Below are 27275 nucleotides of genomic sequence, written 5' to 3' on the forward strand. Positions count from 1 at the left end.
TTGTTTATTTTGCTGACTTATGGCTATCCTATGAATATGAGCTTGATGGTGGCTCCTTTTCGGAAAACATAAACATTGAACTATGACTTTTGGATGGTTTGATGTGTCATGGAGAAATTTTAATGCATATCTCTCTTCTTCTAAAAAATTTTGAACTGTTTAATTGAAACACACATACACACACACACACCCACAAACAGATTCACTTGTATACAACTACTTTGTATGTATGCATGCATAGTTACATGGATTTGTGCACATAAAAATATCTACAATATAGTTTCATAAACATCCACACGTGAATGAATGCACATATACACACATGTATATTACTTACATGCATGTGCACACAAGTGTGTGTGTGTATGTAGGTATGCATATATGTTTAGATGGAGGTATGCATACAACAACAATGTTATCTAAAGTGTTCGTTTATGCAATACAATATCCACTACTAGTACAGTAAATTGCTAAGCTAAATACTAATAACATAACCTAATGGAGCAAATTCTAAAGGAATTGAACCTATTTTTTAATGTCTTTGACATTCCCTTTTAGCAATTGCCAAGGTTTAATCCATTGCTATGTAAATATTCCTCTAATTATTATCTTTAACATTTACATTTGTGGCAAAGACCTACTAGCTTAAGTGGTAATTAGATGGTGTGATAGACACAAGGTCGAGGCTTCCATTCTCAAAGGCAGTGATGAAGGCATCTTGTAGAATGTAAAAAAGCAAAGAGATTATGGCTCCATTGGCTCATGAATGGTCATCAAGATGGATATTGTAGGGGACCATGTGTTGAGTTGGTGGTAAAGGGTAAGGGCACCCCCCCTTGACAATAAGTCTTGATGTAATCCTTAGCATTCAATTAATACAAACTCTTTCATGTCTGACATTTATACTTGCTTTATGTTTAAACCAGTCTCTCCCTCTTATCTTGGCAAGTCGTTGTGATTACATTACCTTGTCTTAAACATATATTTTAATAGAAGTTTGAACTATGTAGGGCATGACACTCTATATTTAATAGAGAGGGATTTCGAAAGGAAGAGGAGCAACTTGCACAATGCAAGAATAAAAAAGGGACTATGGCTCCTTTGGCTATTGGCTAAGATCGGTATTGTAATGGGACTATGTATTAAGTTGGTAGTTAAGGGTACGTGTACCCCAAGTCTTAATGTAAGCCTTGACATTTGAGTAATTCTTGCTGCTCTCTACCCACCCTAGATTGACCAATGCCATGCTCAGAAGAAAAGTCACTAGCATAACCATGATGAAGATCTTTTGAGTCTAATATTTATCTACTACTATTATTATGCGAAGCTTTTTGGGGGGTGGGCGGCAGCCACATGTTATGCATGTAGCCACCTTGTAAAATGTGTTAAGTGCATCCCCATGCTCTCCCATCTATATTCGCCTGCTTGCCCACCTGCCCATGCTCACCCATGCGCCCACTTCCAACGCGAAGCACCGAGTGCAGAGTGGGAAGCATAAAGTGTTTCTCTATGGCAAACTATCTTGGCAAGCGCTAGTGAAAATTTAGTTTGAGACTTGTGGTGGCATGACCAGTTTCTATTTAATAGGGAGGGCGCCCAGACAGAAGAGGGACACATGTAACCAGTTGCTCCCTTCCCCCAAAACCTTTGGGCTGAGCTTCGCTCCTCTGCCTTGTTTGTTGGCCACCCCCGTACCTGCAGAGCACCACCTCGGCACCAAAACCCTAGCCGCCTTCCCTGTCAGCCCCGTTCGTCTGCGCAGTATGAGGCTCGTCAGGTTAACGTCTTCTCTTTCTTCGTCCTAAAATTTCATGGCAGAATGCTTGTGTAGGATTGAATGTCTGTAATGTTTTCAGCTCACATCACAGTATTGCTTCCACAGCAGAGCTCACTAACTAGAAGGGGACACCTTTTCATGTAAGCCATCGGCATAATGACCTCTGGATGCCTGCACACAAAAATGTTTTCATGATTCTTGCGTCCACATAGATCTTCACAGTTGACACCTCTTTCTCTCTGAGAGTTCAAGTGCTGGAAGTGTTTCCGTTTTGTCTTATGTCTGTCTTTTCCGAATGGCAGATTTTTGATGAAACTGAATAACGAAACAGTTTCGATAGAACTGAAAAATGGAACGATCGTACATGGCACCATTACAGGTATCGAATTTTGGTGACTCTTGTGTTGTAATTTATGCAATGTTTTGTGTCAATCTGTGTGCACTGCTTTTAACACTTTTCGAAAGGAAAGAGACAGGCCCTATGATTCTGATAGACTAAAGAAAATAATGGAATGGACAAATGGTGCAGGAGAGAGAGAGAGAGAGAGAGAGAGAGAGAGAGAGAGAGAGAGAGAGAGAGAGAGAGAGAGAGAGAGAGAGAGAGAGAGAAGATTATGTAGTATCTTGTTTAGAGAGAGGGAGAGAGAGAGAGGATGTTTATGTAGTATGTTGTTTAGAGAGAGAGAGAGAGAGAGAGAGAGAGAGAGAGAGAGAGAGAGAGAGAGAGAGAGAGAGAGAGAGAGAGAGAGAAGATATTTGTGTAGTATGTTGTTTAGGAAGATAGGTTGAAATTTTTTAGTACAACAGGTTGGAAAGAAAAAACAAAAACATGTGACATTCAAGATAGAGAGGCTCATTCTCTTGAGTGAGTAATACCTTTTAGTTGGGGTGATGTAGATTCCCTCTTATCTCAATAATGAGATAAACTCATTGATTTGGTGTATTTGGCATACATTTTAAAAATTTAATTTGGCCTGTGTTAATGTGGTTGACACCCTAATCACTATAGTAGTGTATTTTATAGATTAGATGGTGCTAGATGGACTAGGGTAGCTTTCCTTTTAGTCAGGCCATTATGGTGGTGTGCATAGTGAAGCTTATGGCTATCTTGCACGTACACATAATCTACATAAGCCTTATCTTTGGATTTGTTCGCCCAATAGGTGTGGGGATGGGTTGAAGTAACCGTAGTAAAGTTAAAATGTATGCAAACATTGATTCAAGATAATGCAAATAATTGCTTCTTGCATTTTGTGAGCCAAAATCTAGCAAGAGTTCTGTTTTTGTCTTCTTTCATTGTTGTCATTCTACCTTGCATTTTGCTATGGAATGGTGCATCATTTATTTCACTCTTTGTGATTTGTTCTAGTTGCTTCCCTTCAAACCCATTCCATTCTTTAGGTTGGTGCTTAGTTGGAAGGGATGTGAAATTTTGAACTTGAGTGAGAGGAGGAAAGTAGAGGAAGCTTGAGTGCTGTTGCATAGTCGTACAATTTGTACTCAAACATCAAGATAGATTCTTGTAGGTTCTTAACTTTATTCTATGAACAATTGTTGTCAAATAGAGAACTTGGAATTCTTTAAATTGAGTAACATATAACCCCACTAATACCATGGGCAGACTAGAATCTTTGCACTAGCATGGAACAATAGTTTATTTGAGGCAATCAAGTTCTAATGTCCCTAGACTTACAATAGCTCACACATAGCCCATTTGCTTTGAAATTGTAAAAACAAACCTTCACGTATGCTAGAACATCTCTTAACCTAGTTGTCACCAAGTGACTATACTTACTTTGATTCTATAGATTTGGTCTTGCTCAAAACAATTGTTGACTTTTCTTGCATAAATGTATTGCACTTGTATCATTGTGATTTGTGAAGAACAAGATGGCATGGGTAGCGTGATTATGTGTAATCAAGGCAACTGTTTGACAACAATGTATCAAAGTTGATGTGGTAGTAGTGAGTGCTTGTGCTTTTTGTTGGGAAAATTGGTGGCTTTTGTGATAGGACAAGGTTAAAAAGCAACATTAAAATTTGTTTGTGATGTGTCTTTTAGTGTTGGGAGTTGGGTTGTTTTGTGGAAACATCATAGTGATGCTTTAATACTTGCCAAAGCCTATAAAATATAACCTATGGATTGTGTTATCAAGGCATGCTGGTATTCAAACACGAACAAGTGGATCGTGGTTGGATCATGATCAACAATGGCATCTTCTTCTTCCCTTTTGTTTGTGTTTGATGTGGGAAGTTGTGAAGTGATGCCTTGTTGGTGAATTGGATTTATCGTTAGATTAGTTGATTTGGAGTATTCGTGGTTGATCTAGATTGAAGACTTATGGAGCATGAGTGTGCGAGTGTTAAAAGGTTGTTTTGGATTTGACAATGAGTCTTCGTGGATTAAGGTGCTTGTTCATGCTTGGGCTTTTGGCACCATGTTTGTTCAAATCTGTACTTAATTGCTATAATAAACATTTGAGAATATCCTTCGGTTTTTGGGGGTCTCAAAAAAGGTTCTCATATTTTATGGAGTTGTGCTAATTAGGATCTAGTGTCTTAGAACCAACTCTTGACAATGAGGGATAAGTGATGGAATTGGAGATTTGAAAGTTTTTGCTTTTTCTCTACAAGTTTCAAGGATTTACTTTTTTTGATAATGAAGGCTGTGTGTGTAGACCTTGTGATGTGAGTGGAGGCATCATGAGCACTTGCAAGGTGGAGTGGAGGCATCATGAGCACTTGCAAGGTTGCAATACTTGGAGGCAATATCACTTCACCAAGAGCTCACTACTTTTCAAAGCTAGATGACTTCTTCTAATTGATGGCCTTTCAACTTTGAGGGGAGGTTACTAATGTGGGATGAGACATGTAGGAAAGGTTGGATTGCTTGGAGTGATTAGTGGTCCCCTATTTGATGTTGAGGAGTTTATTGCAACAAGCATTAATGTCTACTCTAAGTCATCTATTGAGTTTTTCATGGAGGATTAGAATGAGTTGAGTAGGAGGGGTAAGCTATCCTTCGGCATGATTTGGATATCTTCAATCTAACTTCACAAGATACTTGAGGCCACCTTGGTCCTTAAGTTTTCCTTTTCAACTCATGATGATGAGATGGTTTTTAAGTTCATGGATATCTTGTGTATCAATGTCTTGATTGATGAAGATGCACAATGGTTGAATACTTTGAAAAGCGCCATGGAGTTGTCTACCTATGAGAAGTGGGAGAAGTGTAGGAAGGTTGAATAGGCTGGCTAGTATGTTGTTGCAAAGGCTAAGGTGAAAGGCAAGTCCAAGTGATGGAGACTCTTTCGTAGAGAGAATTTCTTGTGTTGTGATACAATGATTGTGAGAGGTGAGTAGGCGTTTTAAGTGCAAAGAAAGGGTCAGAAGCATTGCGGGTGTCCTTAATAGAGATGATCATGCGTAAGCTCGATGGATGGATTAGTTTATAGAGGTGACAATGATAAGGCATTGAATGGTGGCAGTGGTCGATATAGTGCAAGACATAGTTTGAAATCCATGGGTTTGAGGCTCAGCAAAATATGTTTTTTTGTGTCTTGTTTTGGTTGTACGTCTCTTACTTGTGAGCCCCACTTTGAGTTAGATGAGGACTATAGGGGTTCTGACACTTATAATCTATCAATCTTTTCTTGGCTTTCAATTTCCTTTACTATAAGTACATTAGGTGGTAATTAGGGTTTTTAGGCCTTCATCATCGCATATTCTCAGCGTGTCAAGTTATTTTATGGAGTGCATTTCAGATTTTAGCAACATGGCAGCTTGGGCAATATCCCTCTCTCATGGGCAATCAATTTTATGATTGTGTTAGTAGATGGTCGATCAAATTGGCTTGTTTCATGTTCCCTATGCTTATAAAGGCAGCCACTCATATGCGTCCACACATCCATCTAGCTGCCATCTTTCTTTCTCAATTAGGTTTTCATACTTATCATTAATTTGGTATTGTCACTAATGTGGCTCTCACGGTACTTATATGTGTAGGGATTGATCATTTGTAAGCTTGTATAGGTGTACAAATGAAAGCGTTTTGATTTTGTTTCATTTGCGTTTCATCTTTATTTATTCCCTTGTGTTTATTTACTTCCGTTGCACTCTCACACATTAGGATCTGCGGTTGTGATATTATTATGATCCAAGTTGTGAAAAAATATCCTAATGCATAAATATAAGTAAAAGTGTGACAAAACATAGACTCAAAAGAACACAGTTAGGGTTAGGGTAACTCAGAGACAATAAACACAGTGGAATCTGACAGAACAATTGAATATTGAATATACAATCCTCATGTAGCAAACAAACTGCGTAGGAATAAAGATTGTACCTTGAACTCTTGTGTCTTGAGGATTGAAGTAGAGATGTTGAGTAGGAGAGTGTGTTGTATTCGTGATGGATCTTGAAATGCAACAAAGCAGCCTTCAAATGTTGAATATCAGTGAACACAATGGTTTGGTGCTAGATTAATATCAAATAGATAGAGGAGACAAAAAACTATAAACACAACAAGTTAATGATGATGTGGTAGGTTGGTAGCATAAAGAACGTAGGTATGATGACATGGTAGGTTGATGGCAATAAAAAAGTAGATATGATGATGTAGCAGTCCATATAATAGCCACAGATGATAAATGCAACAATTCAACTACTCGCCCATTGTAGATGATGTGGTTGATTAGCAAATGCAATAGAAATCAATATAGGCTACACGATAGAGGTTGGAAATAGGTGCTTGATAGATGTGAATAGCAACAAGTAGCTTTTGATGAGGTGTCCTTTGTGAATGGGATATGGGCAATGAAGCTAGAGGGCTTAAATTTGCAAAAACGAGATTAGATTGAATGGAGAGCAGCATGCTTATTCATAGAAAGTTTCGAGATCTCGTATTGCGCTTTGTTTTTAAACTCACTTAAATCGTGCATCATTTTAGGGCTTTTATTAATTAAGTATTTTGGGACTGGTTAAGTAGCTAATTTAGTTTGTAATGCTTATGTTAGCTCAATACTTCTCTCAGGCCTAAAAATTGAGCTAGAAAGAAAGACCAACCCAAAGTTTTTAAGTGTTTTTGTTTTGATGTGTTTTTATTCCAAGGTGTCCCATCCAAAGCAGCCAAGGCGTTGGACTAAGGGTGCACGGTGGCTATCCAATGGTCCACCAAGAATATAGAGGTGATGGTTATCTTATCAAGGGAGTCTAAGTAGTCACCCTAGAGAGGCCATGGCATTGGATAAAATGTGCATGTTGGTTGCCTAGTGGCGTACCAAGTTCTACAAAGGTAGATGGAACCAGAACGAATTTTCTTTATTTTTTGCTCGTTTATTTGCTTATTTGCTTTTGGTGGCGGTTGTTGTCATTGTTGTTTTTAAAAAGATTTGATATTGATTGCTTCAAAAAGTAGAGGTGACGGGCGATTAAGTAAGAGATAAGAGACTAGTAGTTAGACCCAAAAACTTTTAAAAATAAGGAAGCTATTTCTACCACTACTAGGTGTCGATGATGAAGGAAGAGGCTAGTGGTGTGTGAATCAAATATAATGGGTGCATGGAGAGGCAAAAAAGGTGTTTGGAAAGCCAGCTAGCAAAGCTAAGCAAGTTGAGGAGATTGCCATGTGTAATGCTGTGAATATGGTGGATCCAAAGTCAATTACTGAAAAGGTTAGAAAGGGATTAATGTGCACATATATACGTTTATAAAAACAGATTGCCAATGTATTGAAGCTATGCAAGAGGCAATGCAAGTGTGATAGTGCTATGCAAAACGCCATGCAATAGTGCTACTTGGATAGTGTTCTCGTAGGGGAATTATTCACTTGCCCAAGCGTTCTTTTACAATTATGTCATCTCGATGATACGGGTGAAGATACAAAAGTACAATATACAAACATGCTTGAAGAGGAACTGCAAACAACATCTTGTCTCCATGAAGAGAAGAAAGTCATTCTCTCTCAAATTGAAAGGAAAAGTTGAAGAGAATCACGCTCTCAATGTGAATCTAAAAAAGTAGGAGAGGGTGTACTTAAGTTGATCTTGGGTAGAATATACTGTAACATTGGTTGATTGATTGCCTTGGTCAATATGTTTGTAAAGTTGTCGGATAAAGGCACAAACTCTAGGTGTATGGTGTCTAGCTCAACTAGCTCTCTAGTGAAGTGGAAGTGGATCCCCATATGTTGTGTCCGTGGTATAATGATCGAATTGCTTGTAGGGGCAACAATAGTTGCATGGAAAATGAAGTGCTGTTAGTAAGCTCCTCAAGTAGATAGCCTCTGTGGTACCAGAAGATAGAGTCCGATACTCGATTTTGACTTGCAAAAGCCACTATTGTCTCCTGCTTATGGATAGCCCAAGAGTTGGATGCCATATTGAAGGTAAAGAGGTAGCCGCTATGGAAACGTTGGATGTTAAGATCTCTTGCATAGTCAGAGTAAATGTACCCTTGGAAACATAAATGAGGTCCATAAGCTAGGCCATAAAACTAGGTACACCGCAAATATCTCAAAACACGAAGACATACAATCCAATGTGACATCCTAGGTACAATGAAGTACTAGCTAAGCAAACTAATCGAGTAAGCTTAGTTTAGCCTAGTGTAAATCAACCAAAGATCTTTTCTACCACATATCTGTATGTGTGCTCGTTGAAGGGCTGATCTAGGGTATCTTTAGAAGAGTGGATAGTGGGATTAAGTGGCGTTGACATAGGCCGTGTTTGATTCGTGTAATATTGGTCCATTAATTGAAGAGTATACTTTTGTTGTGACTCAAAACCACTATTCTTAGAATGAATGATCTTCATCTCCGATAAGTAAATCTATACATAGTAGGATATAGTTGACACCCTTTGAAGTAGTACAGGCATATAAGTTTGGGTCTTAAGGGATAGAATGATATTCGTGAGTTCTAAAAAACTCATAGATTCTTTGAAACCAAGACCGTGGTGCTTGCTTTACCGTGTAAAGAGCTATTCACAAACAAAAGACCTTATCTTTTCGGTTAGCAAAAGAAAATTTAGGAGGTTGCTTGTCATAGACTTCCTCCTCCAAATAACCATTAAGAAAGATACTTTTGATGCCCATCTAATGGATTGGCCGATTGTAGTGAGCGGCTAGCACAACCAATAGACAAAAGGATGTCAACCGTATGGTAGAAGGAAAGGTCTCTTCATAGTCAATACCTTGTTGTTTAAACTCTTATCACAAGGCGAGCTTTGTATATGTCTAAAGTCCCATCAGCTTTTAGCTTAGTCTTAAAAATCCATTTTGTCTTAATGACTTTCATGTGGCTCGGATAATTCACTAAGGTCCTCCAAGTCTCATTTTGATCGATACTTTCTGGCTTCTTTTCCGTGGTCTCTCGTCGTTGGGGGTGTTGAGAATCCTTCTACAAACTGTTCGAGTCAAAATGTGCTATGTAATGAGCTGTAAACAATGATGTAAATGATTCTTGAGGTGCAAGCTTGTCATATCTTCTAGGGTCCTTTGGAGTGGAATGTGATGAAAGGATTTTTTAATCCCGTATGGTTTGTTGGTACCAATGAGATAACTAGCCTTGTAGAGAGGGCTTGTGTAACCAACCTTTTGTATACCAATTGTTACCAAGACATATTGAGTCAATGATTTAAATTCATTTGATGCTTATGTACATTGAAAGACGTGTTTCAAAATATGATTACATGTTTATCTTTCTATCTAGGAGTGGTGAATGGCCAAAACACCTTATAATTATACTTGGGTTATCATTGATAAGATGCCCAAGAGAAATGAAAAGTTTAGTTGGACGGTTAGATTGACCTGAAAGCTCAGATGACGTAATAAGTGGTTCTAGAAAGTATTACTAGATGCTCATGAGATTAGAGAAATAAACCATGAATCGGTGGACTTATATAATAAAGCTCAATTCTAAATTTGACAAGTTCTAAAATTTAGGATGTTACTATTGTTGGAAGTTGTTCAAATGGGAATTTTGTTCACGTTAAAGACTCCAAAATTTCACAATGAACAATTTTGTCCTAAGTATCTATTTTAAATTCTTATCCATTTGAGAGATTTTTAGAGTAGAAGGTCCAAAAGTTTCTTTATCTAGAAAAGTGACATATGGCATCTAGAATAGGTTGTGTTATTTTGAAGAGACAAGTGTCTCTACACTCTTGATTTTCAGCAAACACTTGTCATTTATAGTCTCTTCTTTTCACTTTTGAGCACCCAAGCCCCATACGTATATATTGTAGGTTTCTCTTTGCATTTGGAATTAAGCTCTTATGTTGAAATTTCAGCCATATGCTTTGTACTCTTCTATCTATCTCTTAATCAAAAAGCACTTTTTACTTAGCTTGATCTAATTCAAGCACTAAAAAAGAAAACCAGCTTGTTGCTCGAAGTTTGTAAAAATTAAGGATTTAATACTTAATTTTTAAAAGTATAACAAATTAGCCCTTTTGTATATGGTTTAGAGACTTGTTGCTTGTGGTTTGTTTCAATAAATTCTTATAAAGGAGGGGTTAGTTTTCCGCTCTCAATGTGGTGTTGACTTTTCTCTCTCTCTCTCTCTCTCTATGCGTGGGTTAGGAGTTAGTTGTAGACCTGGCTCAAAAGGCACATTCTCTAAAGGAATAATGTGAGGAAAGGACTCGAAATTTGGTATAGAAGTTTGCACAATGTCCCTCTCTTCAAATACTACATCTCCTTAACGATCATCTTGTGTGTCCGAGGATTGAACAGACGATAGACTTTCACTTTGGAAAAGTATCCAATAAAAATGAGGAGATTAGCTTGGGGAGTGAGCTTGCGTATCTTATCATCAGGGGGTGTGTGTAAGCATGACTCTCGAAGACTCTAAAGTGAGAAACTATAGGCTGAGAATCAAATAATGCCACACATAGAGTTCTTTGAGGGATAATCGCAGTCAGACACTGATTAAGGAAGTACATTGAAGTGTTAATAGCCTTGAACTAAAGGTGCTCAAGGAGCTCTATTATGAATAGCATAGATTGTGCCATGTTCATGATGGTTCGGTTTCTATGCTTTGCAACTCCATTTTGTGAAGAAAAGTTGGTAGAGGTAAGCTGGCGTGAAATGCTGTATTCTTGTAAAGACTTAGATAACTCCTGAAAGATGGACTCGCCCCCACTGTCACTCCTTATATATCCTACTAACAACCGGTCTTGTTATGCACCTCCAACAATCAAGTAGAAAAATATGTGAAGGCATATGAGTTTTACTTGACAAAGTACACCTTCATGTATCTAGAGACATCATTCACAAAATAAAAGAAGTAGACAATGCGTTATTCAAGGTGGCGTTGGATATTGACCCACATCGATAAACTTGAATCAATGTAAGAGGCCCCTTAGCTCTATGTGTAGACTGTTGAGGAAATGGGGTATGGTGTTGTTTCTTGAGTTGACAAGCTTTATAGATATCTTGCGATAGCTTCAGGTGTGGAAGGCCATCAACCATCTGTCGACTTGACAACTCATCAAGAGAGTCATATTCAAGATGCTCTAAGTGGAAATGCTAAAGATGCTCAGTGCTCATAGGCTCTCGTGTAGTAGCTAAAGCTTAGAAGTGATGGAACTCAGAGCCCTCAATTGTCGGCTTGGAAAGAAATCGTGTCATGTGGTTCAGGCCACTAGATTGTGCCTCACCGTGAGTAATCACTAAACCAGTTTGAGAGTCAAGGACCTCAATTGTGGTTGTAGTGAAGAAGATTGCTCGATCCAATCGGTAAGGTTGTTGAACGCATAACAAGTTTACCCCTAGTTGGGCGACAAGGTATGCATCAACCATTTTTGCGCAATTCGGGCCTTGGTCAATGGCAAAATTGATGTGAGCGCGAGTTTGAATCGTGATCGAAGAGTTGTTCCTAACTCAAATGTACTTGATTGCAGGGGCTTGGAAAATGAAAATGTCCTCGATGGTGGTCATATGATGGGTAGCTCCAGTGTCCATAATCCAAGGAGTAGTTGAAGTACTTGGTCGTTATGAGTTGGGTTCTACAGTCACCTCATCAGGAGGCAACTCATAGATGTGGACGAGACTCGCATCCTCAAATATCTATATGGAGACGATGTGTGCCTTTGCAAATTAGTTAGACAAGCCCTTTGGTGTCAAGAATGTTGTCAACTATGATGGCTGATTCGTGGTAGTGTGGGTGTGGCTTCGTTACCCTCCCTATTGAGGGTTGCCACCACCTTGCATCCTTGTTGGGGCTTACCCGACTGAGGGGTGGGGGTCTGGGTCTTAGCTTTTAGTGTTGTGTCTCATGCCTTTGAACGATACTCCTCATCAAAATGGCTAATTTTTTGATGATGTTGATAATACCGATTTTTCTTTGGTACATTTTGCCACATGGGTTTTAAAGATCACTAGGAGTTTCCTTGGAGATCACAATTTGATTTTGAGTTTGTTTTTGATTTTGATTGGAATTTGACTTTGTTTACCCTTTCCTTATTGCCCCTTCGAAGAAGCAGCAATGAGAGTCCTCTTTGGAGGTGTCAAACTATGAAAATGATTGAATGTGGGTTGTGAGATCACGTGTTGCACCAAATGACTGAATGTGGGTTGAGGTATAGCAAAATGACTAGAAGACCCACTAGGTAATGCCATAGAGGTAAATTGTGGTACCAATTGATCCACACTTAAAGAGGGTTAGATGGTATTCCCTAAGCTATGAGAATCCAAAAGTGTGGGGATGGGAGGATGAACCTCCATTCTAGAGACACTATTCGGGTGAGGAAAAGATGAGGTCCTAAAAGGCATGCCCAAGGGTGAAGGGCCCCTCGATGTGATGTGTGAAGACATGTTAGGTCCACTTAATGGAGGTTGAAAGGAGGATGCAATAAAACTTGTGGGTGGAATGGGTGGGAGATGGAATGGATTTGTCATTTGTATAGTTATGAAAATGTGACAGGTTCCTTTTATCCATTAAATGCAAATGATCAATAAAATGAATCACTAAAATCAAATTGACCATGATATGTAAATGCTGAAGAAAAAGATGGAGCACTCACAATAGATTCTTGCGACTTTTGCTCACTTTTCTTGAGTGCAATTGGGAAAACCTATCCTGTTTAGGGCCTAATGAACCGATACTTAGTTCGAAGGGTTTCTTCATCATGAGCATCTCCAAAAGATTGAGAAGCAGTAGCATGCGTATTTGACATAGAAGTGAATGAAGGTGGAGAAGTGTGTGGAAAAGATAAAAGAGGTAAGGGTGTAGATGATGGTGGTAGAGAGGAAAATGTTTTGTACTCCATTGTAGTTTCCATGTCAAGATGGCCAGTCCATTGTGGAGCTTTTGTCATTCTTGCAAAATCATTAGGTTGGTGCATCGAATCTACAAGGGAAAACTCAAAGATACCTTCAATCTACTGTTGAGTTCAATACATGAGACTGGGATCGTATTTGGCTTGTGAGATCTCGTATGGTTTGTGGACTCCATGGTAGTCCAAAGACTCTTCGACCAGGTTGCATGGAGGAGCAAGTTGTGAAGCTCACTCCATCACGTGTCTCGATGTGCTAGGCTCGAGAGCATCATGATGATGTGGTGAAGGTGTGTTCGAAATCATCTTGCCCTCTTGTTGTTCTTGCTTCTTGGGAAGGGCTTTTAGATCAAAGATTGAGATTTTGTGGAAGAGAACCTTGCTCTAATACTAGGTTTTCTAACACCATGTGAAGAAATATTGTAACACAGAAATATAAATGAAAGCTTAGGACAAAGCATAAAATCAAAAGAACACAATTAGGGTTAGGGTAACTCACAGACAATGAATACAGTGGAATCTAAATGAATGATTGAATATAGAATATACGATGCTCATGCAACAAACAAACTGTGCAGAGATGAAAACTGTACCTCGAACTCTTGTATTTGGAGGACTGAGGCAGAGGTGTTGAGGAGAGGGTGTCATACTCTTGACAGATCTTGAAACACAGCAAAGGCAGTTTCTAGATGTTGGACAATAGCAAATGCAACTGTGTGTGGTATTGGGATCAATGTTGCATAAGCAGAGGAGAGAAAAATATAAACGTAGCAAGCTAATGATGATGTGGCAGGTTGACAGCAGCAAAAACGTAGGTATGATGACATGGCAAGGCGATGGTAGTAAAAAAGCAAGCATGATAACATGGTAGTCTGTACAGCAACTGCAGATCACAAATGCAGTAGTTTAGTAGTTCGCCAGTTGTAGATGATGTAGCTGATCAAAAGATGTAGTAGAGAAACAGGTGCTTGATAGATGTGGACAGCAAAGCAAAGATGGTTTACCAATTGAGCTGTTTCTTGTGGGAGGTATTGAGGCTTTTGTGTGGCATTTGGTTCTTGATGTTATGTGTGTTCTCATCTTTTATAGTTGCTTGGGTGAGTGCAAGCACATGTGCTACTTACTCGAGTGATTGGACATTATGGTTGGTAATGCAGTCATGGTAGTTCCTTAAGGTGGCATTCACAAGTGCTCAAGAATAGCGATGCCTCTAGAGTGAAGAAAATATTGTGAAGTTTAGTTAGCACTTTCCATGGGCTAGAGATTGGAGGCAATCAAGGATGTTGGTTGTCCATTGGGAATTTGGATGGGTGCAACATAGTTTAGAACAATTGCTATTCTAATGGGGAAGATTGTAGTGCACTTGCATCGTAATGGATAACAAGATGGCGTGGGAAACATGATTGAGTGATTAGGACATGTTAGGGAGCATTCATTAAAGTTGATGTGGCAACAATCAGACTTTTTGTTGCAGCTTTTAGAGTGTGGGAGTTGGGCTGATTTGTAGAAATGTTGAAGTGATGGTTTCATGCTTGTTAGTTAGTGCAATTGTCAAAGCCTATTAAAGGTGACTTGTAGGTTGTGTTTTTGGGGCATTTTGGTGATCAAGAACTAGCAAGCGATTGTGGTTACACCGTGATTAGCAAACACATATTCTTTCCTTTTGTTTGTGCTTATTGTGATGAGTAGTAAAGCGAAACCCTATTGGGGAACTAGATTCTTATTGAGATTGAATAATTTAATGTGTTTGTGATTGATGGTTGTTGAAGAGAAAAGTTTGATAGAGTGATTGAGATGAGCATGTGGGCATTCAGGGTTGTCTCATTTAGAAACATTTAGGTGGCTTTATGGATCCAAAGTGAAAGTGTGCTGATTCATGCTTGGGCTGTTGAAGCCATGCTTATCCAAATCTCTATTTATCTGTCGTAATAAAGATTTGAGGATACCTTCATGTGTTTTTGGATTCTCTCAATCTTGTGTTGGGTTTTGTGCATAGTTGTCAGGTATGAAAGGTACGATACGGTGCGATATGATAAAATATGGCACTAAATGGTACCTTATGATTTTATAAGGTACGGTACAATATTAGTACGAAAATAAGATGAATACATAGCCATTTTATTACAAAATAAGATGAATACATGAGGGTGACCATCGCAGTCGCATGGGTTGTGCAAAACATGTGATACAACTACAATCTAGTGTATCATAGTAGTATCATGTATGTGGATACAATGATAGTAGATACAAAAAAGAGAGAGACATATGAATCTATGATGAGGCATCATCATCATCATCATCATCATCATCATCATTATCATCAGAACCATTTGAGTGTTCATCAAGAGAGACTGAAGATGATGGATGATGAGACACACTCATACTCATCCTCATTGATGAGGTTACCATCATCATTGAATGATGGCTCCCTAGGTGGCGGTTGTGTAGGCAAGGGGGGGATGTCATCATGAGGCATAGGATTGAGTTACTAGAGCCCCGCCTTACATATGTTTGCAAGCCACTTGAACCACCCCTCTTGATGTTGGAGGGTGTCGAATGACCAAGCCTTGCTACTACCTACTCGAACTCCTCGCCCACGAGCACGGTGATTGCGAGTGTCATGAGTATCTGTTGCTATAAGCTCTCTATAGAGCTCTGCAAAAATCATCTCCTCGTCCACCTCTTGATGTACGCTCGGAAGAATGTCGCCTATCAACTTGAATGTATCAACATTCACCTACACAATGTAGTGATGCACGTAAGATTGTAAATGCTAAAGTCTAAATTGTAAAGTATAAACTTCAAAGTTCAAAGTTTTAAACAACAAATTTTAATTTTACGGTTAAGTGTTTAAACTTTACTTGCTTGGGACTATCCATGCTCATCATAGCCCTCCTTATGTGTAAGTTAGTGCGGCAATAGACTAGTTGCTCTAACTGTTGTGTGCTAAGTCGATTGTGAATCTTTATGTCAATGAGAGAATAGACACTCGAGTTTCTCTCACATGCACCCAAAGAGCAATTGTAGGCAAGGATCCTCATGGCTAAGGGCTGAAGCGTCTTCAATGCATATCCAAAGTTTTGCCACCAAAATAAAGGCTTTACAAGTGACTCTCCCCTTCGATAAGTGGAAGAACAAAAAGCCACATGCCCTCTCTGATTTGCATAGCATCCTAGCTCCTCCAACATTGCATTGTAGTCATCTACAGGGACTACATGAGTCAAATAAGCAAGTTGGTCCGAATAGAACTCTCTATCATCCATGACCGCTAGCGACTTGTAGGCCGGATGTACCAATACGGGAAAACCATCGATGGGCTTATGCATCCATCCCACCTCCTCTTTGCTATCTCTAAAACATGTGCACGCTGTATTTGTGATCATTGTACAAGCATGTGCCTTTACCAATGTTGCTCTAAAGAAGTGAACGAGAAGGCCCATGGTGGACCCCTCGCGATCACTCATATGTAACACTCTATAAAAGGGAGTCACGACAATGACAAGGGCATAGACTTTTTGCCAAAACTGCTTAAGGCACAAATGATGCATGGCTTTGGTCTCCTCTGTCTCATGCTCATCCCACTCATTGCATAGTGGACACCATTGTTTGGCGCAAGGTGGACCGCACCTCATAAAGGTGCTCCAATAATAACCACATGTAAGCTAAGCGAGTTGAAAAAGGCTTCTTCAACTTTAGTGTGCTATGCTCATGATACATCGCAAGCACCTTTATCTTTACCGTGAAGAAGGTGACAATTGATGTAGCTTTTGCGTACCACCCTCTTCACGTACTTGAGCTTCCCAATGTCCTCCATGAGCAAGTCCAAACAATGACTTGCACATGGAGTCCACACGATCATGGGAAACACAGTCTCAAGCAAATGGTCCATGCGCTGACAATTCGATGTATTGTTGGTAACAACTTATATCACATTCGAGGGGCCCACCTACAACCACAATTTACAAATTACAAGTAAGTATACTAACGGTACTTGGAGGTTAGAGAGAGAAAGAGAGAGTTGAGCCTTTCAAGTTTCAACTTTCAAGATTCAAGAATGAAGAGAGATTGGGGTTGGGCCTTGGAGAGGAAGAGAGAATCGAGATAGATATTAGAGATACATAGTTATGCATAAATTAATTACATAATGAAAGAAAGTGAAACAAATTTAAAAGGCAATGTATACCTCAATCATAGCTTGTTGAATGTGGCGGTAGATGAATGCGCCCGCGTCGTTTTCTTTTCCCTCTTGCTAGTATCTATGACCCACAAAAAGTAAGTGTCGAGTAGACATGAGACGAGTATGTTGATGTTGTTTTGGGGGGGGAGGGGGGGAGTGCGTAGTTGGAAAAGGGGGTGAGATGAGGTATCCAAGGTTTCCTACCCCACCAAAAAGTGCCATGCAAGCAAACAGAACGTGCCGGATTAAAGGGAGTAGAACGTGGGACTTCAGAGGATGTATAGACGCGGTGGCGAGAAATGGCCCATTTAATCATACGAATCTGTACAAATACGTACCGTATGGTACCGTACAGATCGTACGGTATGATCAGTACCATACAATGTATGGAGACTAACTATGGTTGTGTGACTTAGAACCTAGTGTCTTACAATATAAAGCTGAAAGCAAACCTAAACACAACTCTAGATTAGTTTTGTAGTTTAATTAACTAAATAACTTTAGTAGTCAGAAAGGAAAATAAGTAGCTTACATTAAAAATTTTGTTCTCGAATTAGATAAACATGACCAAAGTGTTAACCATGTAACTGAAAAACTTTAATAGTTAGAAAGGAAAATAAGTAGCTCATATTAAAAAGTTTGTTCTTGAACTAGATAAACCTCACCAAAGTGTTGCCATGTCATGCCGTTCCATCAACATACCGTGTCATCATCTTCAAAGCATGGTCATATTTATAATGAGATGAATCATCTTGAAATTCTCTTACAAACTGATTTCTGATCCATCTATGATTCTTGATACTTCATTCTTACATCATACAATCATGTGCATTTTCCATCTTGTTACTCCTTATTGTTACAAATTAGGTGATATCTTAATACCATAGGTCTAGGGTTTATCCACATGGATGGTGCATAGTCCATGTTTTGTAAAATTATTGGAGGCAGTAACAATAGCCTTAGTCTTACTCAAGATTAGTCATTTGAAGCTTCAAGTGTGACTAATACCATTGTGTGACAACATATAGAGAGTACTCCACTATTGCACAGGATGAAAAATGGACTATTAGAGCTGACACTCTACTATTATACTCTTTGTTTTGGCAATGGATACTTCTCGTTACTCTGTGATTTGTGTTATGATTAATGTGCATTCGGTTCTTTCATTATACCTTCACGTTTTACACTTCTTGTAGACCTTTGGTTGACTCATTCTCATATAGATCTATGTCTTCCATAGAAGATGCTTTAGAATTTTAGATCTCCAAATAGATCAATCAGCTGCAATTCTAGATGGCTGAAACTGCATAATTCAGTCCTTAGACATCTTTTGGAAAAGTTGTGTGTAAAGTATGATAGTAGAAAGCCAAAATTAGTATCAATTCAGCTTTGTCTAGTAAAAAAATAGACAAAAGAACAGCCATCACATGATGATCACAATACCTTGGATAGCACAGCCTTCGAGAAAAAGAAGACATCAATGTCACTTGGTGAAAATGATGGCCGATTCATGTCTTTCTAGGTAAAATTGAAGCTTCAAGGCTTTTTGCCCACATCAACATGGGACGGCCAAAATGGGGCTTTGGAACAACGAAATGCTGTTCCCTAGAGAGGGGAGGGAGAGAGAAAAAAAGATAGTAGAATGCAGAAATCTGATGTAAATGAATGCTGAAATAATGAAGGCAGATGTACAAACGGGTTGTCAAAGTATCTCCTCGAGGGGATCTCTCTCCACTTGAAACAGACAAGTGGGATGACCAAAGGAGGCTGCTTATAAATAGGCATGTAGAAAAGCAATATAATAATCAGGTCGGCTAGCTCTAAATAGGCCAGCTGCACCAAAACTACCATTGCCGAATAAAAGAATGCAAGGTTGAATCTTTTGCATTTGGTGGATAATAAATACCTAGGTTGGGAGCCCTCTTAAGGATCACAAAATCCTCATAGCAGCCTTCCAATGAACCGTCTTGGGTTCACTCATAAACCTTGCAAGCAATATAGTAAAACACATATCAATCCTAGTGTTAAGGAGCTATATCAATGATCCAATTGATTGCTTGTAGCAGGTAGCATTGGCCGTCGGTAAATGTGCATGGATTGTAACCTTCCAATTCGGATCCACAAGAGTAGAAATGGCCTTATGCCTCTTCACTTCAAGTGTAGTCAAAAGATCTTTTACCTACTGCCGTTGGGAGATGAAAATTTCCCTTTCATCTTGAACATCTCATATAGCGTCTCCTTTGTTTGCTTGACTTTTTTGAGCATGGTTGCCTATTAAGATGAGATTAAACATCGATACTATAATCAACCTTTTGTATATCAATTGTTACTAAGCTATATTAGCTCAATGATTTAATTTAATTTGATGCTCATATACTTTGAAAGATAATTTGTATTATTTGAGTGTGCCAAAATATAATTAAATGTTTCTCTCTCTATTCAAGGTGAAACTGACTTAAAAGTGTAGACACTTTGCGCAGATAGAGGGGGGAAGTACATGTCTCATGCTTTTGAGACATATTTGCTTGATAATGGCATTACGCATCAAGCCACTGTTAGAATGACTTCTTTGCAAAATGGTTTTGTTGAAAGGAAGAATTGGACTCTTATGGAGAGGACTCGTATGCTAAAAAGCAAGGGGCTACCTCATAAATTTTGGCTAGAAGGCCTTCGGTGTGCAAATCATGTGTTGAATCGTGCACCCACTAAGGCACTGAAGATGATCACACCGTTCGAAGCTTGCAATGGCAAGAAGGCTGTAAGATGCATATTTATTGACTACAGTTTGGAGAGCAAGGGCTATCGCTTGTATGACCCACGCACGAAGAAAGTTTTTGTCAGTAGGGATGTCCTATTTGCTGAAAATGCTGCATTTTCACATGATCAGTCTCAAATGCCAGCCACCCATGACATTGGTGATGTCTTTTAGGGTCTTTTGCCACTTACTTTGGAGTCTGTGCTTGTTGTAAATGGCTGGACAGACTTAATACATCAAGTTGTTACTGCACCATATGCTCTTGAACAGCAGGGTATCGATGATGGTTTGCCACATGTAGTGGAAGAAGCAGAACAACATGAAAGGGCTGCTGTAAATGCAGCCAAAACAGTTCCAAGATGGCTGTTTTATCCATCGTAACGCCCAAATGCACTAACCCAAGTGCTGCATGTGACACTGTTTCATTGCATAATGAGCATTTAACAATACATGTACCAAGAAAAGCTGCCCGTTTACAACATTTAATACATCTTGAGTCCAAATTTCTCCCACTCAGCAGTGAATCTACTGTAATTTCACTGTCAAAGCACAAATTGGCTCAAAATGCATCACCGATGCGAAAAGCCCCAAAATTTTTGCAATAAATCTGCCGGAATTGCATTAATTTATCATGCGAGTCTCAAATATTGGCAAATGTTGCAGAAATTTTACAAAGTTTGCAAAATTCTCGAATGTGGACCCTCTGGGTCCAAATGTGCACAAATCATAGTGAAATTGGCTCAGCTAAGAAAATTTCACTTGTATAGGAAAAGCTTTAAAAATTTGAAGCAAATGTGCACAATGTTTGGGTCAAATGTCACTGTTTTGCATGACTAGCATCAATTTTGGGAAAAGCCCCAAATTTTCAGGCATACATTTGCATAAGTCTGAGTACTGTGCTTGCATGTGCGCACCCCTATCAGTGAGCAGGGGGGTTGCTTGTTGAAAAAACGGTTCAAATGTGGCGAATCAACCAGCCATCGACTTGTCATGTGTCGCTTGTCGCGCGTTGCATGTTGGGATTGCGTTGTTGGTTGCCGTTGACCTGTGCTTGGTGTTGATAGCCTATAAAACATCGTCGCTTGGTCAAAAATTGACCGTTGACTAGTCACGCTTGCCACAGAATGTTACACTTGTAGAAAACATGACATGTACTTCATGCCAATTGCTGTTTGACCTGTGCTTGGTGCCGATAGCCTAGAAAACGTTGTTGCTTGTTTAGAAATTGATCGCCAACTGGCCATGCCTACTACAGATTGTCGACTTGTGATTGGTGCCGACAGCCTATAGAACATTGTTGCTTGGTCAGAAATTGACCGCCAATTGGCCACGCCTACGATAGGTTGTCACGCTTGCATGTCGCTTGCAAAAAATACGACTTGCACTTCACGCCAATTCTTGTTTGGTCAAATTGACCATTGATTGATCTTGATTGTCTGTTGGCTTTCACTCACGCAGAGATTGACTTGTCTAGTCCTCGAGAAGTGCGCACACTCTTGCCAAAGCGCTAATACCGGTTTGAAGGAGCGTGAGAGGAAGTTCTCATATAGTGTGCACGTCAATCGAGGTGTATTCAGCAGTGTAGAGAGAGTGGAGATTCAAGAGATGGATGTGTACCAATGTGGCACACACAAAGATTAAAAGAATGTATTTATACTTAGGATACCATGCGCTTATGCCCACAAGGGTGTGTTCACATGTGCAAGTAAATATATACATGGGAGTAGCATAAGGACCTTTACACCCAACATTTTGAACACATATCACCTTTGCCTTTGAGTGGGACAGAAGAGTTGTCACCTTCGAGAATTCGCCCGTACATTAGGTGCATACGAGGCAATACCATTTGGAGGAGTCATGTGGTGGAAAGTACCATTGCATTGGAGGAGCATCCTCAATCACCTATGAGAATTATCCCATACATCAGTCACATACAGGCAATAGCATTTGAAGGAGTCGTGTGGCAGGAAGTGCCACATTTCACAATCCACTCACGAGATTGGGGGATTCAACATTGTTGGATCAGTGGCCATTGGATGAGCATTCTCAATCACCTCCAAATGGAGAAAGTCGGTTGATGAAGAAGCAACCACCTATCGAGTCTTTTTTAGTCTTTTTCTTCTTAATGTCTTGACTCCTCATTGTCCTTGTTGGGCCAATCCTTCTTCCAATAACTCGTCTTGCCACAAATGTTACAAGTAGACTCCTTGGCTTTATCTTGCTTGGTCTTCTCCTTCCTTTGCTTGTTGTTCTTCCCCTTGTGCTGGGAAGATGTGCCTCTCAACGCCTTGGACTTGGGAGTGTTGTGGCCGTTGAGTTGTTCCTCTTGGTCCAAGACCTTCGGAATCAACCACTTCAGGGTTTGTTTTCACCTTGAAGCAATCAAGATGGAATAAAATGCACTCAATCGGGGTGTTAACTATGATAGAAGAGTTATCGCCACGTCCTTTGAGGTAATCACCTTCCCTACATTCTAGATCTGCATTGACAATTGTTGAAGCTTATCGACATTCTCCTGCATAGAAGAAGACTTGTTGGGATTCAAAGTCCGCATTTGAACCTTCAGAGACACCTAGTCCATAATGGTTATCCGAGTGTACATTTGATCCAACTCCAAGCATACTCTCGAGCCATGGTCAAGTGCTTGATGTGAGCAATAACAGCCAAAGTGCAAGAGAGAAAGAGGAAAGAGCGGATGCGGGTATTCAATTTATACTTGTGTGCTTGTACCTTGAGTAACTAAGCTTCAGCATTTGTAGAAAGCTTTGAGGCATCACGGGCAGTAGGAAGGTCTATAGCCTTGATCACAAGCTTCGCCAAATCGTAGGACACTAGGATGGCAAGCATCATTACCCACAACATGCAGTAATTCTCGCCATTGAGCTTTTGAACTGAAGGAAGGGTTGGTAACATGGGGACCTTACGGTCTATAATAGCTTGAAACTCCATGTCGATCTTAGAAGACATTGTCACCTGAACAGCTTGCACAAAAACAAGGGCAGCCCCCTCTAACTTTGCAAATGGTGCTTGCTAGGGCTTCCTTCGCTCATCTCACATGTGTTTCAATCGTTGCAGGTGATGAAAACTCAAAATTTGATCCTAAAGGATGAAAACACAGGCCTTTCTCCTTCATGAACAGCAAAAACCTGCAAAAAACAGTAGCTTTGCTCCTTTCCCATGTGTCACTTATTTGCCTCAGCCTCCGTATGCTGAAAACACAAGTTTTGTCGTGCTGAATCCTGTCTAGGTCTGTCCACGATCACTTAGCCCTTCAAAATTGATCTGATACCATGTTAGAGTGCAACAAATGCGGAAGCATATGAACAAGACTGAAAGACAATGAACATGAGTGAAGAGGGAGAGAGAAAAGAGACCGTGGAAGAAACCAATCTGCAGTAAATGAATGTTGAAATGAAGAATGCAGATGTGCAAATGGGCTGTCGAAGTATGTCCTCGAGCTGGTCTCTCTTTCCACCTGAAACAGACAATTGGGATGACCAAAGCAGGCTGCCCATAAACAAGCATGCAGAAAAACAGTATAATAATCGGGTCGACCAGTTTTAAACTGGCCAACTGCACCAAAACTGCTATCACGATAAAATATTGAAAAAAATGCTGTGCAGTATAGCAGCTGTCATGTGGCACTTCACAGAACATCTTATGCTTGCTCGATTCCGCAATAAAGCCGGAAAACACTTGTACTTTGTAGAATTGTTTGACATGATACAAAGAAATGCGTAATTGGTTCGAAGAGAACGAACTGTACAACAATAGCCTGACAATGCAGGGGATGAATAAATCTCTAACATGTTTGGTTTGGAACGTTCCATGTCAATTGTCCCACAATGTTCCATGCTTGGAATGTTTTCCCGTTCCATGTTGGAAATGGCTGTTCCAATCGTTCCATGTCAGTTGTTCCACAGCGTTCTAGGCTTGAAATGTTCCAATTTCCAAGCCTCCTGTTTCATGTTATTTGGGAATGGCCATTTCTTCTTTTTTCAAATTGGGACTGTGCAGGGTGTTTTCTGGTGTGCACTATGTCCCCAGGTCTTATTTGCAACATCAATTCTTCATTGATGGATGACATCGACATTATTTCCTCTACTATTGTTGGATCCATTATGGTCTTTTTGGAGTTTTCCTTGGAGCTTGTTTTATGGTGTATGAGTTTCCTCTTTTGTGAGCTCTTCTCCTTCGGGCATCCAACCTCTCAGCTCCATTAGCCTTTAGCCACACCCATGGTTTGAGAGGGCATGGTAGTGATTGTGCCTGTGTCCATCTCTAGGTTGTGAACGTCAGTTTGAGTTAGAGTGAGGATGGTCACAACTGTGGCATTGGTCATGTCCGTCTCAAGCAGCCTCTTGGGCTCCTTCTGTAGGTCTGCCTGCCCAGCATTTTTGTGCTTTTTTATGGTATCTCTGCCCTTTGTGGCCTTCCCTTGTCCTTGTTGGTCAGTCCTCTTGGGAAGTGATCTTCCTCTTTACTTTTTATGGTTGTTGCTGCCTATGTGGGCCTGCCATTGATGCAGTTGCCCACCCCATGCATGTCGTCTCCCTACCATCTTGGTGGTCTTCATGATTTTCCAGCTAATGCATTGTTGGAGTTCATCGTCCAGCTTGCTTTCTTCCTCTTCTTCCTCATTGTTAGCATCCTCTACACCCTCTGTTGCTCCATCTTGGTGCCCTTATTACCCTGCCATCTTCCAATATTCATGCAAGGGCTTTCCTCCATGCAGCCTTGTATGCAGTCCCCCTTTTATTATACATTGTGCAGGTTACTGCATTCTTCTCTCTCTCTCTCTCTCTCTCTCTCTCTCTCTCTCTCTCTCCCCGTGTTTATTTTCTCTTCACACTTCGTGCTCTTTTTGCTTCCACATGTGTACTCCCAACTTATATTTGGCAAAAGATGCTATGAAGGACTTGTTCTAATAAATTTGACCAGCCTCCTGCTGGTGGCCTACACATTGCCAGCCCATATATTTACCACTTTTTTCAGCAGCTCAATAGACTGTCCTCCGGGTGAGTTTATGAGTGTTGCCCTTAACAGCCTAGGTTGGAAGAGAGATTTTTCTGAAGAGATGGCAGCTGTCTATATGGGGGAATATTGATGCAAATGTGTTAATGACATCCTGCAGGAGCTTTCTTCAGCAAAAGCTATTAGAAAATGCTTGGCCACTCAATACACCAACGCTACAAAAAGCTAGGCAATCAACGAGAAAAGCATCATGCCAAGCTGGCGACTTATCTACAACTTGGATGATGACCTTGGCCCTGTAAGAGATCAACAAACATAATGCTGCTAATATCACCATGGAGTTGGTCTATCGATAATGGCAAATGACTACATGGGATCAGCTGGCATTTTAGCCTTGATCCTCTTCTGTTGTGCTTTCCAATAGAAGGTTCTTGCTTCCAAGGGGGTTGCCTTGCAAAACGGCACTAATGCATGTGAGTTACTGCCAATTTGAGTAAAAAGCTGAGATGCATGCTTAGTTTTGGGCTTGCAATTATTTGCATATGCCTCTGAGCCACACCTGTCTTTACTGGGCCTTTGAACCATGTGTATACACTTTTGGATCATGCTCAATCAAGTGTTTGAATGTTTTGAATATGCATCTGCTATTTTTTCCTTGGGCCGAGGCCCGATTCTCTGTCATCCCTTTGTAACTTGGCGAATGGGTCCTGCACACCAGCAGGATGTGTTATCAGCTGATTGTTTGTCTTGGCTATATCAGCTGATGTTCCGGCTCAGTTGGCTTTTTAACTGAGAACTGATTGAAGCCACCCTGGTTTCAACATAATCGAGTTACTAAATGTTTGCTTCTGAGAAGTGATCAATACTCACAGGTCATGCCCAGCATCTTGTGTAAAACCATGATCAAATGCCCTTCAAGTCGTCTGTTTCTCTACTTTTTCTATTTCACTTTCAGGAATTAAGACTGTTATTACTCTGTCGAGAAAATTGACACACTCAATGCCATTCTGAATTTTCATTAGCAGTTTGCTTTGAGAAGCTGAAGCTTTAGCAGCTAGGCCTGTTGTTTGCAATGTCTAAATGTGCATTTATTTCAATCTTGTAAAGTTGTTCTATAACTGGTTGAGCACTTGATGTATTGAATTCTTATTTTCAAATATTTGACCGGTTGGTGTATTGTCTTTCATTATCAATTGTCAACCTTCAAGCCTGGATGTATACTGATGTAGCTTTTTAAGGTAATCATTGCAAAATATATTCACTTTTTGAGCTTTCTTGCAAGCATGCTAGAAAGTCATCATGTTGGAATGCTTTAGTTATTTTTTGGTGATCTGTCAGGTGTTGACATCAGTATGAACACCCATTTGAAGACTGTGAAGCTAACTGTGAAGGGCAAGAATCCTGTTACTCTGGATCATCTTAGTGTCAGGGGAAACAATATTCGCTATTATATCCTTCCAGACAGCTTGAATTTGGATACTCTACTGGTTGACGATACTCCAAAAGCAAGACCAAAGAGGCCAACAGCTGGTAAGCATTTTATCAAACATGGGGATTCAACGAGTTTTCACTTTACTGCATAGTCTTTATAAGGAGTCTTAAAGTTAATACTTCTGTTTATAGCTGATTAAATTTGACATTTGCATTGCAGGAAAACCTATGGGCAGGGGACGAGGCCGAGGTCGTGGTAGGGGACGTGGACGTGGCCGCTAATTTTTGTAGCTTTGAGCTCTAATGTGCTCTTGTGATTTTAGTATCATATTCCAAATGCTGTGACTTGGGAAACTGAAATGATTTTACAGTACCTCACAGGATGCGTACTTGGTAGTGTGTAACATGCTTATTTGCATCTTTGGGGTTTTTGGTAAAGCTTCATTTTTACAGCGTTATACACTTGCTATTACTTGAAAGTCAAAGGTCTATAGTAGCTCTCAAGTTTGTATGGAGCTGTTGTTTTGTACTTGACAGTGGTGTATAATGCGTTTTTCAACTTGAGATATTTTCAAGAGGCTTCATCTTAGATCTAGGATACATCTCTTCACGATTTATAGGCAAGTTCACGGATTTATACATCTCTTCATGATTTATAGGCAAGGTCACGGATTTGATTACTAAATGCATTCATCAGGTGCAACAGTGGGATTTGCTTCCTTATACAGGCTGATTGTTTCAAACAGTAGTTTATCAGAAACTGTACTCTTAGAGGTACTGGATGAAATCTCACTTGTATCTGATTAGGTTTTGTCCCAGCGGCATGAGAACCACCAGACAATGGGTGAGTCACAGAAAATGAGGTATTTGGGGATATGGCACTCC

General features: G+C 39.9%; 1 protein-coding gene across 1 annotated transcript; it reads left to right on the top strand.

The window, feature by feature from the left end:
- The first annotated feature begins 1549 nt into the window (after positions 1–1549).
- Positions 1550–26965, top strand: LOC148013149 (small nuclear ribonucleoprotein SmD1a-like). The gene is made up of 4 exons (XM_087668193.1): positions 1550–1777; positions 2080–2156; positions 26298–26489; positions 26611–26965. Exons 1-4 carry the CDS (start codon positions 1566–1568, stop codon positions 26670–26672), a joined length of 543 nt encoding a protein of 180 aa, XP_087524319.1. The 5' UTR covers positions 1550–1565; the 3' UTR covers positions 26673–26965.
- The last annotated feature ends 310 nt before the right edge of the window (positions 26966–27275 follow it).

Source organism: Lygodium microphyllum, chromosome 26, assembly GCF_053477565.2.
Source record: "Lygodium microphyllum isolate KBCC chromosome 26, Lygodium_microphyllum_v1.1.10, whole genome shotgun sequence".
NCBI lineage: Eukaryota > Viridiplantae > Streptophyta > Polypodiopsida > Schizaeales > Lygodiaceae > Lygodium > Lygodium microphyllum.

Bases quoted from the DNA above. Each gene is read 5' to 3' on its own strand.
- LOC148013149 (XM_087668193.1), top strand. From the start codon at position 1,566: ATGACCAGTTTCTATTTAATAGGGAGGGCGCCCAGACAGAAGAGGGAC. The intron at 1,778-2,079 runs GTTAACGTCTTC...TCCGAATGGCAG, and splicing joins CGCAGTATGAGGCTCGTCAG to ATTTTTGATGAAACTGAATA. The intron at 2,157-26,297 runs GTATCGAATTTT...GTGATCTGTCAG, and splicing joins CGTACATGGCACCATTACAG to GTGTTGACATCAGTATGAAC.